The 13,780-nt window shown below is 38.8% G+C and overlaps 1 protein-coding gene across 42 annotated transcripts in view; it reads right to left on the bottom strand.

Moving 5' to 3' along the window:
- Positions 1-13,780, bottom strand: part of CCDC66 (coiled-coil domain containing 66) — a 52,811-nt gene that overhangs the window by 29,716 nt on the left and 9,315 nt on the right. For 20 of the 42 annotated variants that reach the window (XM_009445668.5, XM_001173553.5, XM_054681995.2 and 17 more), the window contains 3 exons: positions 13,369-13,534; positions 13,075-13,178; positions 8,821-8,942 (listed from right to left, as the gene is read on the bottom strand). In XM_009445668.5, the coding sequence (XP_009443943.1) occupies positions 8,821-8,942; positions 13,075-13,178; positions 13,369-13,534 (392 nt within the window). Of the gene's footprint in view, positions 1-3,098; positions 3,227-7,693; positions 7,786-8,820; positions 8,943-13,074; positions 13,179-13,368; positions 13,535-13,780 lie in introns of those variants that run through there. The other 22 variants (XM_063806871.1, XM_063806854.1, XM_009445669.4 and 19 more) reach the window with 4 other exon arrangements.

Genomic DNA, 13,780 nt, shown 5'->3' with positions numbered 1-13,780 from the left:
GAGTCTTTGAATCTTAAGGAAAAAGTAAAAAATGAAAACAGTAGCATAAAAGTTTGCTGCCACTTTAATTGATGAGTTTAGGATACTCTTTTAAAAAAGGAAAAAAATATATTCTACTCAAATTCTTCTGAAATGCAACAGGCAAACAACAAAACATTTCATTACATGAAATAACTACAAGACATAATTAAGAAAAATTGTTTGACAGAATCCTACAATGACGATATACCTCACAATGTTACTTTCTTCCCTTGTTTTTACCAGAAAAGATCACAAAGCTCATAGTTTACAACTCACTGTTTTGATCAGAAGAAATATTTATACAAAAAGTAAAGATCCTTCTATCTCAGGTCCTCCTACATTCTAACCAGATTAAAAACCATCCAACTTATTTAAGTCTAAAACAATCACTTCAAAAGGAACATTATCTTTAGGTAAAAGATTTAACAATTTTTGTACCTCAAGAAATGTTTTAGAGGTCAAAATGGGAAAAGAAAAACGAGCATTGTCCCACCTGTGGCCCAAGACAGCTTTGAATGTGGCCCAACACAAATTTGTAAACTTCCTTAAAACATTATGAAAGTGTTTTGCAATTTTTTTAAAGTTTATCAGCTATCACAGTGTTAGTTTATTTCATCTGTTGCCCAAGACCGTTTTTCTTCTTGCAGTGTGACCCAGGGAAGCTAAAAGAGTGGATGCTGTATATTTGTTTAAGTTTGATGTAACCAGATCTGATTCCATATTTTAGTGTAGTGGCATTGCAAATTATTCAGGGATTAGACAAAAGTTAAAATTACCCTTAAAAATTCCTTAAACACTCAAAATGTTTTATCTATATTCATAACCCTAAGATAACTGAACAATTAGATCTCTCAGTTGAGTCTTTAATTTCTTACTCAAGGATGTCTTACAAAGCTACTACCATTTAACTGCATTTCATTTCTGTCGTTGACTGGGAAAGGCTTTACATTATTCTTACATTCTTTTTCACAAGTCTCTCCCAATGTGCATTCAGTTAGAAGAATGAAAAACATGGGGGTGGGAGATGGGGAGAGGTAGTAGGTAGAACTGCATTCCTTTTGGTTTACTGCGTGCATTTAGTTGAAGGTGAGTAAGGCATATTTGTGTATAACACAAGACACACTGTAACAATTGTTTTGACCTTCTTCTAGCATTCCCTCTCACTAAATCCTCCATACAGTTAAAGAAAGAAGCCTCTTTTCCCAGGCTAACCGACTTTTTCACTCTATCTCCCTATTATTGACCTGAGACTTCCCCTACATAAAAACTGGTTTCCTAAACGTGTTTTGAGCCTATTCTCTTTTGTGTTTTTATTTTTTTTTTTAGGCAGGGTCTCACTGTCACCCAGGCTGGAGTGCACAATCACGACTCACTGCTGCCTCAACCTCCCATGCTCAAGTGATCCTCCTGCCTCAGATTCCCAAGTAGCTGGGACTACAGATGCACACCACCACACCCGGCTATTTTTATTTTTTTGTAGAGACAGGATTTTATCATGTTGTTGCCCAGGATGGCCTTGAACTCCTGGGCTCAAAAAATCCACCCGCCTTGATCTCCCAAAGAGCCACTGCACATGGCCTATTCTCACATGACAGCCTTGTGTGAAAACTCATAGGAAACCCACTACAACCTTCCCCTAAAATAGTTCCTGATGTTACAGAGTCCTAATGTAATTCTTTCAGTCTTCAAATTATTCTGTTAGGAAATCTTAGTCTCACTCCTGATTCAAATGCTGTACAAATGGCAGCTGGTTAAGTCACAACTGAAAATAACGGGCTTTTCAAATGGTCCACTACAGATGCCTGTTTCCATTTCATGTAATTCTCCCCTTAAAGCAGTCTTATAAAAATGCAGCTTTGGGAAAGAACACCCAGTGTTGACTTTGCCATGGGCCAGAACAGCCCTTCTTGCCAGTTCATGATTCCCCAGTTAAGATGACAACATCCACCTGCCTACCTTGTCTACTGGCCACGCAGAAAAGGTATTCATGTGGGTGGTAGGGATGTCGGGACACTGGATTACAAAGACCATTACCTTACAGGAGGAACAGCAGCAAAACACAGAGCTGAAATCACTTTTTAAAAAACAAAATTACTTTGAACTTAAAAATTAATTAAATTCCCTCTGGAACCAGAGGGCCCATAGAGGTTTAACAAATGGCTAAAAATCCGTTTCTCATGTATTTATTTGCCATATATCCTCTTTGGAGCCATGTCTATTAAAATTCTGCCAATTAAAAAAATTGGGTTGTCTAATTAATGAATGTTTAGTTTTTAAAAATATATGCTGGATGTAAGTCCTTTTATCAAGGATTAATTTGCAAACATTTTCTCCCTCTATTTTATAATATTAACTTTAACCTTCCAAGAACAGAACTTGTGATTAGGTCATTCATCAATTACTTTTTAACAGATCATCCTTTCAATGTTGTGCTAATGACACTGGTACATTAATTCTTGTGTCTAGCCACCTTTATTAAATTTACCTATTATTTTTATAAATATGATGACTATCATTGATTTGTGAATGTTAAACCTAGCTTGCTTTCATTCATTGAATAGACCCAACTCATCATGATTTATTATTCTTTCTTGTATTTATTTTTCTTTCTTATATTTCCTGTTGGGTTTTGGTATTAAAAAATGTTAGTTTTGGGTATCAGGTTTACTACCCTTATAAACAACCTAAAAGGTTTTCACTTCTACCTTTGTTGGGAAGAATTCACCAGTAAACACATTTGGTTCTGGAGTTTATTTTGTTGGGTTTTTAGTAATGAGCTCAATTTCATTAATAAAGATAGTACCATTCTGATTTACTGCTTGTGTCAATTTTAGTAATCTATGTTTTTCTAATAATTTGCTCATTTTTAAGCCCAAATTCTCTAACTTATTGGTGAAGTTATTCAGAAAATCCCCTTCTCTTTCTAATGTCATATTCTCTGGTAATATCTCCTTTTTAATTCATCTCGATTTTATGAGGGGTTTATCAATTTAAATAACTTTTCAAACAATTAACTTTTGGCTTTGTTAATTCTATTGTAGGTATTTCCAGTTTTACTAATATCCACTTTGACCTACCTTGGGCTTCAATTTTGCTGTTCTTTCTCTAACCTCTTGAGATGAATACTTTAGGTCACTATTCCTTGATTTTCAGTCTTTCAAGAGATGCATTTAAGGTGAAAATTTTCCCTCTCAGCACAGGAAACCTACATTTTGATATGTAATATTTTCATTATCACTCAGTTAAAAAAATTTTCTAATGTGAATTTCTCTTTCAGTCAGAAGTATACTGCCTAATTATCAAACATTTGGGAATTTTCTAGTTACTATTTGTTACTGATATCTAGCTTAATTCCATTATATGGTTTGATTCTGTGTCCCCATCAAAACTCATGTTGAATTGTAATCCCCAGTGTTGGAGGTAGGGCCTGGTGGGAGGTGACTGGATCACAGGGATGGTTTCTCATAGTTTAACATCACCCCACTTGGTGCTATCATTGCGATAAGTTCTCATGAGATCTTTTTATTTTTTAGGTTGATGCAAAAGTAAATTGCGGTTTTTGCCATTGAAAGTTATGGGTAAAACTGCAATTACTTTTTAAAAAAATTTTTATTTCTATAGGTTTTGGGGGAACAGGTGGTATTTGGTTACATGAGTAAGTTCTTTAGTGGTGATCTGTGAGATTCTGGTGTATGCATCACCCGAGCGGTATAGATTGAATCCAATTTGTAGTCTTTTATCCCTCAGCCCCCTCCCAGCCTTTCTCCACAAGTCCTCAAAGTTCACTGTATCATTCTTATGCCTTTGCATCCTCATAGCTTAGCTCCCACTTATGAGTGAGAACATAAGATGTTTGGTTTTCCATTCCCGAGTTACTTCACTTAAAACAATACTCTCCAACTCCATCCAGGTTGCTGCAAATGCTATTCATTCATTCCTTTTCATGGCTGAGTAGGATTCCATCATATATCCATATCTATATCTATCTCACAGTTTCTTTATCCACTCATTGACTGATGGCCATTTGGGCTGGTTCCATATTTTTTGAATTGTGAATTATGCTGCTATAAATGTGTGTGCAAGTATCTTTTCCGTATAATGACTTCTTTTCCTCTGGGTAGTTACCCAGTAGTGAGAATGCTGAATCAAATGGTAGTTCTACTTTTGGTTCTTTTTTTATTTTTATTTTACTTTTATTTTTTGAGACGGAGTCTCTGTCACACAGGCTGGAGTGCAGTGGTGCGATCTCGGCTCACTGCAACCTCTGCCTCCTGGATTCAAGCAATTCTCCTGCCTCAGCCCCTGAGTAGCTGGGATTACAGGCGCCTGCTACCATGCCTGGCTAATTTTTGTATTTTTAGGAAACGGGGTTTCACCATATTAGCCAGGCTGGTCTCGAACTCCTGACCTCAGGTGATCTGCCTGCCTAGGCCTCCCAAAGTGCTGGAATTACAGGCATGAGCCACCACGCCCAGCCTAACTTTTAGTTCTTTAAGGAATCTCCACATTGTTTTTCATGGTAAGATCTGGTCGTTTAAAAGTGTGTAGCCCTCCCTGCTACTTCTCTCTTGGTCCTGTTTCTGCCATGTTAGATGCCTGCTTCCATTTTGCCTTCCACCATGACTGAAAGCTCCCTGAGGCCTCCCCAGAAGCAGAAGCCACTATGCTTTCTGTATAGTCTGCAAAACTGTAAGCCTATTAAACCTCTTTATAAATTACCCAGAGATTTCTTTACAGTAATGAGAGAACAAACTAATAAAATCCACTGTAACATTCTATGTAATGTGAACCTATGAAATTTGTTGAGACTTTTATACCCTAGTAAATTATTAATTCTCACTTTTTACTTTGAATATTTCATCTATAGATTCTTTGGGGTTTCTATACACATGACGAATAACTACACTTTCATTTTTTCCTCTCCAATTCTTAGGACTTGAAATTTATTTTCCTTGTTATATTGCCTAGAACCACCAATACAAATAGTAATAATATATTGGCATCTTATCTCTTTTTAGAGACAGGGTCTTGCTCTGTGGCCCAAGCATAATCATAGCTCACTGCAGCCTCTAACTCCTGGGCTAAAGTAATTCCTTCACCTCAGCCTCCAGAATAGCTAGGACTACAGGAACATCCCACCATGCTCGGCTAATTTTTTAGTTTTTTTGTGTTGTGGAGGCAGGGTCTCACTATGTTGCCCACGCTGGTCTCAAACTCTTGGCTCAAGGCAGCTACTCTTCTGCCCTGGCCTCCCAAAGTGCTGGGCTTATAGGCATGAGCCACTGTATCCAGCCCATAATTTTTAATAATGTATAATTTTATTGTAAGTATGTCTCTTTTAAGCATCAAGTCTTTGGAGTTTTCATACCTCTGCTTTTTAACAAAGGATTTTTGACTTTTCAGAGTTGATTCTTGTTATCTTGCTATTACTATTTATCTTGATGTTTACTGTACAAACTATGTTGGCAGATACTCTTTATAATTATACTAATGGTTACTTTAGTTTTCTTTTTTTTTCTTTTTTTTTTTTTGAGAAAGAGTCTTGCTCTGCCCCCAGGCCAGAGTGCAGTGGCGTGATCTCAGCTCACTGTAACCTTTGCCTCCCAGGTTCAAGCGATTCCCCTGCCTCAGCCTCCTGAGTAGCTGGGATTACAGGTGTGCGCCACCACACCCGGCTAATTTTTTTGTTTTTGTTTTTGTTTTTTTTTTTTTGAGACGGAGTCTCGCTCTGTCGCCCAGGCTGGAGTGCAGTGGCGCGATCTTAGCTCACTGCAACCTCCACCTCCCAGGTTCAAGCAATTCTCCTGCCTCAGCCTCCCAAATAGCTGGGACTACAGGCACGTGCCACCATGCCCAGCTAATTTTTGTATTTTCAGCAGAGATGGGGTTTCACCACGTTGGCTGGGATGGTCTCAATCTCATGACCTCGTGATCCGCCCACCTCGGCCTCCCAAAGTGCTGGAATTACAGGCATGAGCCACTGCGCCCAGCGAAAACTGCATTTAAATAGTAACAAAAATGAGCCAATAATCATACTCTTTTAACTCTTGGTTGTCCAGTCCCGGATATAGCATGTGTTTCATTTTCTAGTCCTTCTCCCATCATCAACCCCCACAACTTTTGATTCCAAAATTTTTTAAAATAACTTTATTGGTTTTTTTTAGTTATTTAAAAAAAGATACACATGAGGAATAAAAGTAAAATTCTAAGTCCCCCAACCAACTGAATGGATCATCTCTTGGCCAAGGACTCCAAAGTGCCTTGAAAACTGAGTTCTTGGCCATGAGTGGATGGGGAAATCAGACACACCACATTATACCTCCTCCCTCCCTGGCTAACCACTATTTAGCCTAAGGGCTAAACAGAAACCAGCCCTTCAGAAGATGTCAGCACTGATACCAACCAACCACCTGATGCTTCTGGCCAAAAGGTTTTTGTGTCCTCTGCTTCACTTTTTGATGTCAGAGGGCTGAAAACTCTACCCTTGGATCATGCTAACGCTGCCATTTTTTGTACATGGGACCCATGAAGGGGCATAAAACTCAATTGTGCATGGATGTTTCTCCTTTCATAAATATTCATGACTCCTTCTATAGCTTATTAAATACGTATATTCAGCCACTTCACTCAGCATAAATTCCTGTTCCCTTCCCCGACACCTTGAAGTTTCTGGCTCCTGGTTGGCCGAAGGCTATGCTTCCCAGCCTGTCAGAATGGCCATGCTGCAGGTTGCAACCGCTGATGAGAAATAAAGTTCTCCTTTCCAAATTCATGAGCCTCGTCATTTCATCAACTGACAAATACTATCATTAAAAAATATATACAAAATATTTTAAAACCTAAATGTCACCTCAAATGGTTCTTTACTTGCATTAACAATCATGGTATGGATTATCCCCAGATAATAAATGACCTAAAAAGCCATGCAAATTAAGAAATAAATTATATATTGACATTTCAACTGAAAATTTGGCAACTGAAATTATTTAACATTTTTAGTATTACAGATTTTTTATCCTGATGTTGAAAAGTAAATAAGCCAACAACGGATCCTCACCAACTTCATGAAAACTTAGTTTTAGCTACAACTTTTAACGGTGTCTGCATACAACTTCTAAACTTTACACACTTAAAATTATCACCCAGAGCTACAGAATTTTCCAAAATGAGTTCTACCAAGACAACCTTATTGCCTTTTCAGTCAATGTGCTTTTGGGATTGGGGGCAAATGCAATTCAGATTTCATTCCTTTTGTTAATGTAAAATTATCAACAGACAACAAAAGTATTCAATGTAGGCAAGTCAGCTCTACATGAAGCAGAACAGACAGCCATGCACAAAATTTAACTTGAAGGGGTTCTATAAGAAATTTACCTAATTAGGCCATAGTGCCAAAAATTTCTACCACCAGAATCATCTCTTTAGGAGAATCATCCCTTCAGGTTACTACATTATTTTCAGAATACATTTGCTAAAATGTAAATGTTCACAAGGAGGAAGGGATAGTAAATGTAAAAAAGAAATGAAGGCAAATGAAGCATAATACACTCAAGTAAAAATTAACTGATAACTAAAAATAAGGAGGACTTAGATTCTCTCCTTCAAGGAAAATAGGTTAGAGGTCAAATACTAAAAGGTTTAAATATCCAAAGTACTGACACTTAGGACTTACCTCTAAAGTCTGACTAGCTCTAAGTTGTGAATGCCCCATCAGCTTGGACCACCATAACCTGGCTACGAGACTGTGATAGAATGCTTGAAGAGCTAGCAGAAGTGTAAAAATAAATAGAAAAACAGTGACACTGTTTCTTTACCCAAAATTAACCACAGATAAAATTTAAAAATCACAAAAGCACTACACAAGACACACTTGGCATATGTGTATATTTGATAACTAAACACTTACACATAGTGGCAGAGTTTTGTATTCATTTCAAAAATTGCACAGCTCCTTTATAAGACTCTAAAGGGAGCCTCTACATTCACCTAACGACATAACGAGACAACTCACAGAATGTAAATAGAGACCAGTTAAGGTCATAATTAAATTAAAAATAACACTGTTTTAAAATACCATATGAGCCAGGCCCAGTGGCTCACACCTACAATCCCAGCTACTCAGGAGGCCAAGGTGGGAGGATCGCTTGAGGTCAGAAGTTTGACACCAGCCTGAGCAACACAGTGAGACCCTGTCTCTAAAAAAAATTTTTTTTAATTAGCTGGGCATGGTGGAGTACACCTGTAGTACCAGCCATTTGGGAGGCAGAGGCAGGAGGATCCCTTCAGTCCAGAAGTTCAAGGCTGCAGGGAATTATGTTTTCACCACTGCACACCTGCCTGAGCAACAGAGCAAGACCCTGTTTCTTTTTTTAAAAAAAACACACATACGAAAAACCCAAAAATATGACAAGTTTTTTTAAATAGGCTGGGCACGGTGGCTCATGCCTGTAATCCCAGCACTTTGGGAGGTCGAGGCTGGCAGATCACATGAGGCCAGGAGTTCGAGACCATCCTGAGTGGTGAAATACCATCTCTATTAAGAATACAAAAAATTAGCTGGCCATGGTGGTGAGTACCTGTAGTCCTAGCTACTCGGGAGGCTGAGGCAGGAGAATCGCTTGAGCCTGGGAGGGGTAGGTTGCAGTGAGCTGAGACTGTGCCACTACATTCCAGCCTGGGCAACAAGAGAGAAACTCCGTCTCAAAAAAAAAACTTTTTTTTAAAAAATAAGCTTTAAAAATAAATTCTATAATATGAACACTGCTTAGTATTTTAAAAATTGCAATTAAGATGTCTTACCCTAGATTGGTCAAGAATTTGATGTTTTTCCCATATTATTTTATCACTTTCAGATTTTTTCCAAGGATCATTCCATTTTTCAGAAACTTCTTTTTCTTTCTTCTTTAAAGCAACCTGTTCATCTGTAAATAATGTCCTTTTTAAAAAAATGTACAAAAACTGTAAAAACAGAACCATGTAAACAAATCTGACCTTCTTAATGCAGATACCAACACAGATCTAATCAAAACTCTTTTTTAGGAAGGAGATTAACTCACAAAGTGGAGAATAATTTTTTAGGGACACAGAATAAGAAAAAATTTAATCAGAACCAAAGTTAAGTATGGTACAATTTTATTATCACAATTACCAATAAGGAGCAGTTTTATTGGAATAACTTATTTTATACTTTGTCAATTATCACGAGGTTCTAGTTTCCTGTAATGTTCATTCAATTATTATTAAGAGAATTAAAAGCTAGAATTCTGAAGTAGAGAACTATGGGTTAAAATTCAAGTTCAACAACTTCCCAGCTATGTGACTGTTAGCAAACTGCTGGTAAGCTTTTTTTTTTTTTTAATATAGAGTCTCATTCTGTCAGCAGCCTGGAGTGCAATGGCGCTATCTCAGCTCACTGCAATCTCTGCCTCCCAGGTTCAAGCGATTCCCCTGCCTCAGCCTCCTGAGTAGCTGGGGCTACAGGCAGCACCACCACGCCCGGCTAATTTTTGTATTTTAGTGGAGATGGGGTTTCACCATGTTGGCTAGGATGGTCTCTATTTCCTGACCTTGTGATCCACCTGCCTCGGCCTCCCAACGTGGTAGGATTACAGGCATGAGCCCACCACAGCTGGCCAACTGCTGGTAAGCTTTCTAAGCCTTGGTTTCTTCTATAAAATGGGGATAATAATAGTGCCTATCTCAATATAGGGCTTGGCACAAAGTAAATATTCAATGAATGTTAGCTATTATTTCTTAATTGCTGACAAGTAAAAAACATAAAACCCTGTGTCTGAGAGATATAGTCAAAACTAACCCCCCAATCAACAGTAGTTCTTTAAATACAAAATTCAATGTTGTATAAATTTAAATTCCAAGAATGTTACTGGAAGCATGACTTAAATAGAGGCGCTTTACTGAGACAAGTTAAAAAAACAGTAAACTGATTTTTAAAATAATTAAAGCATAAGGCCAGGTGTGGTGGCTCACAACTGTAATCCCAGCACTTTGGGAGGCCAAGGCAGGCGGATCACCTGAGGTTAGGAGTTTGAGACCAGCCTGGCCAACATGGTGAAACCCTGTCTCTACTAAAGATACAAAAAGTAAGTTGGGCATGGTGGCAGGTGCCTGTAATCCCAGCTACTCAGGAGGCTGAGGCAGGAGAATCACTTGAACCCAGCAAGCAGAGGTTGCAGTGAGCTGAGATGGCGCCATTGCACTCCAGCTTGGGCAACAAGAATGAAACTCCGTCTCAAAACAACAACAACAACAAAAATGATGAAAGCACAAAATATTCTGGTCATTTCCAAGTAGTTCCATATTATTTCAGACATTTGGTATTGCATTTTGATGTGGAATGTGCTGAAATAAAATATTTAAAGATGAAATTGTGATATAAACACACATCAAGACTGCCAAACCTTCTGATACTGCTAACATAAGTTTAATCTCTTCATTCTTCTTTTACCTTGATGATACAGTTTGGATATTTGTCCCCTTCAAATCTCATGTTGAAATGTGATTCCCCAGTGTTGGAGGTGGGGCCTAAGGGGAGGTGTTTGGGTCACAGGAGATGAATCCCTCATGAATGGCTTGGTGCCATCCCCTTGGGATGATGCTTGAGTTCTCCCTCTGTCAGTTCACATGAGAGCTGGTTGTGTAAAAGAGCCTGGCATCTCTCTTGCCATGTAAAATGCCTGCTCCCCCTTTGCCTTCCACCATGAGTAAAAGCTTCCTGAGGCCTCACCAGAAGCCGAGCAGATGCTGGTACCATGCTTGTACAGTCTGCAAAACTGTGGGCCAAATAAACCTCTTTTATCAATTATTCAGTCTCAGGTATTCCTTTATAGCAACACAAAACAGACTAACACACTTGACTTCCAGCATCAATTCACTCCTTATTTCTGCTGCTTCTCTCTTTTTTTTTGTAGAGATAGGGTCTCACTCTGTTGCTCCAGCAGGCTGATGTTGAACCCCTGGCCTCAAGCAATCCTCCCATCTTGGCCTTCCAAAGTGCTGGGATTACATGTGAGCCACTCACCTGGTCTTGCTTATCTCTTTTTCTAAATCATCTATCCCAGCCAAGTTAGTGATGGCCTCACAAGACTTTCTTGTTTTTCAACTAGGGTGAAGCCCATCTCATGCCTTTAGCATAGCTATTCCTAAGAAATACAACTGTTACGTCACACGTTTTGCAGATTGTGATACGCAGACCCCAAGTTTAGTCGAAGAAGTAACGGATATTTCTTAGTCACTAACGAAATTTCAAGACTCTAACAGAAATTATAGATTTTTCTGTTTTAAGGTCCAAAGCTGAAAGAAAGCAATAAGCTTATTTCTGTCTAGAATACATACTGTCTGATACAACGATTCTTCTTCATTAGAATGTTTTGGTTATTTAAAAAAGTGAAATCAATTAGTTTTTAGTAAAACCATCCTTAAACGCATAGGATGTCTGCTATGAAAAATTATAAAAAAGGATTTCCAGGAAATGGGAAAAGTTTACAAATCTTTGACCTTACAAGGGCTGCAGAATGTACTGATGACATTAATGTTTTTGGTGCACACTTCAGAGTAACAAAAAGACACGACCTAAGGCATTATGAAACCACTAAGTTTCTTAAGCAATGGCTTGTAGAGAACTACTCTAGATGTCAAATATTATAAAATACGACTTTTGATAATATCATACTAAAAGATATACAGTAGGCCCTCCATATCCATGGGTTCCACATGAGCATCTGTGCATTTTGGCACCCTGAAGTGGGAAGACTATCCTTGAACCAGTCTCTCATGGATACTGAGGGATAACTATACTTTAAAGGGAACTACAGTGTTTTACCCCAAAATGTATTAATTTGACACATTTCAAGATGGCTGTTCAGAGGGCCTACAAACAGAAGTAGCCTTGCAAAGCTGTCTTTTGTGGGGAAGATTTGCATCTGTAGAGAAAATCTGCAACGACGCAGCCAGGCTTTCTCTGAGGATTCTCCCCTGTCCAGATCTAGGATAAATTAACCGAGTCTGACACCTTTAAAGGTCTGAAAGAAACATTTGTCATCTGTTCTCTGAAGGCTACTACCTTTGAGGTCTCATGTACATAATAAAACCACTTTTGGCCGGGCGCGGTGGCTCACGCCTGTAATCCCAGCACTTTGGGAGGCCGAGGCAGGTGGATCATGAGGTCAGGAGATCGAGACCATCCTGGCTAACACAGTGAAACCCCGTCTCTACTAAAAATACAAAAAAATTAGCCGGGCGTGGTAGTGGGTGCCTGTAGTCCCAGCTACTGGGGAGGCTGAGGCAGGAGAATGGCGTGAACCCGGGAGGTGGAGCTTGCAGTGAGCCGAGATCACACCACTGTACTCCAGCCTGGGCGACACAGCGAGACCCCATCTCAAAAAACAAAACAAAACAAAACAAAAAAACACTTTTACTGGCCAGGTTGCCTCTCCTCCCCCTCCCATAATCTGTTTTGCCATGCTCCAACCCCTATTGTTTCTGTAACCTCAACATGGTGGACAAGTGACAGCCATCTGGCCATTTATTTTAGTTTTTATATTTTGTAAAACTTCCATGCATGTTAATAAATTTGTATGCCTTTTATTAATTTGCCTTTTGTCAGTTGATCTTTCAGCAAACCTTCAGAGGGCAAAGGGGATGTTTTCCCTTGGCCCCTAAACTTCATCCTCAATACATATTCTTTTTTATTTATTTATTTGAGATGGAGTCTTGCTCTGTAGCCCAGCTGGAGTGCAGTGGCACGATCTTGGCTCACTGCAACCTCTGCCTCCCAGGTTCAAGCAATTCTCCTGCCTCAGCCTCCCGAGTAGCTGGGATTACAGGCGTGCACCACCACGCCCAGCTAATTTTTATATTTTTAGTAGAGATGGGATTTCACCATGTTGGCCAGGATGGTCTCGATCTCTTGCCCTCCTGATCCACCCACCTCGGCTTCCCAAAGTGCTGGTATTACAGGTGTGAGCCACCGCGCCCGGCTTCAATACGTATTCTTTAAGCCAATAAAACTATAATAAAGGTATAAAAGTTACCTACCTAGCTCTTTCCTCCACTGGGCTTTTTTTGCTTCCGACGAACTTCTATCACGTTCCCTTTCCCCCAGAGTACTGAATATATCAGCTGGTTTCCATTCATTCTCTCTAAGGTAAAACACAAAAGATAACAGAAACTGTATCATACATTTCTACACAACTGACTCCATAAATATTAAGTAATAAGCTTTTAAATAGCTCTAAGTATTCAGAGTAACTATTTCACATGCAAGTAAAGGAAAAGCAAAACCATATTCCGAAGACGACCACACAATAACAACAGATAGGAGTTACATACATGGCAATTTTTTGCTCACACTGTTTAGATGTCTCCTGATGTTCATTTAAGACAGATTTATTTTCAGCTGGGACAGATGAAACCATTTCAGTTTTTTTGAATAATCCCATAATGTTCTCATCCTTTGGCTGATTAGAAATACTGTTTAAATGTAGACTATATTGACCTAGGAGGTAAAATACATGTTTTAAAATTAACACTAAATTACATCTGTTATAATACTTGGCATAGTGCTATACAGTTCTTACATGTCTTATACATTACTTAAATTAACTCTCAAAACAATCCTTGAGGTAGCCATTAAGTTTCCCTTCCTGTCAAAAAGAAAAAAAGGAAGCAGGGAGTGGTGGCTCACACCTGTAGTCCCAGAACTTTGGAAGGCTGACGTGGGCAGATTGCTTAAGCTCAGGAG

The sequence above is a fragment of the Pan troglodytes genome, chromosome 2 (genome assembly GCF_028858775.2).
Source record: "Pan troglodytes isolate AG18354 chromosome 2, NHGRI_mPanTro3-v2.0_pri, whole genome shotgun sequence".
Classification (NCBI taxonomy): domain Eukaryota; kingdom Metazoa; phylum Chordata; class Mammalia; order Primates; family Hominidae; genus Pan; species Pan troglodytes.
This window is presented reverse-complemented; position numbering and strand designations above follow the sequence as displayed.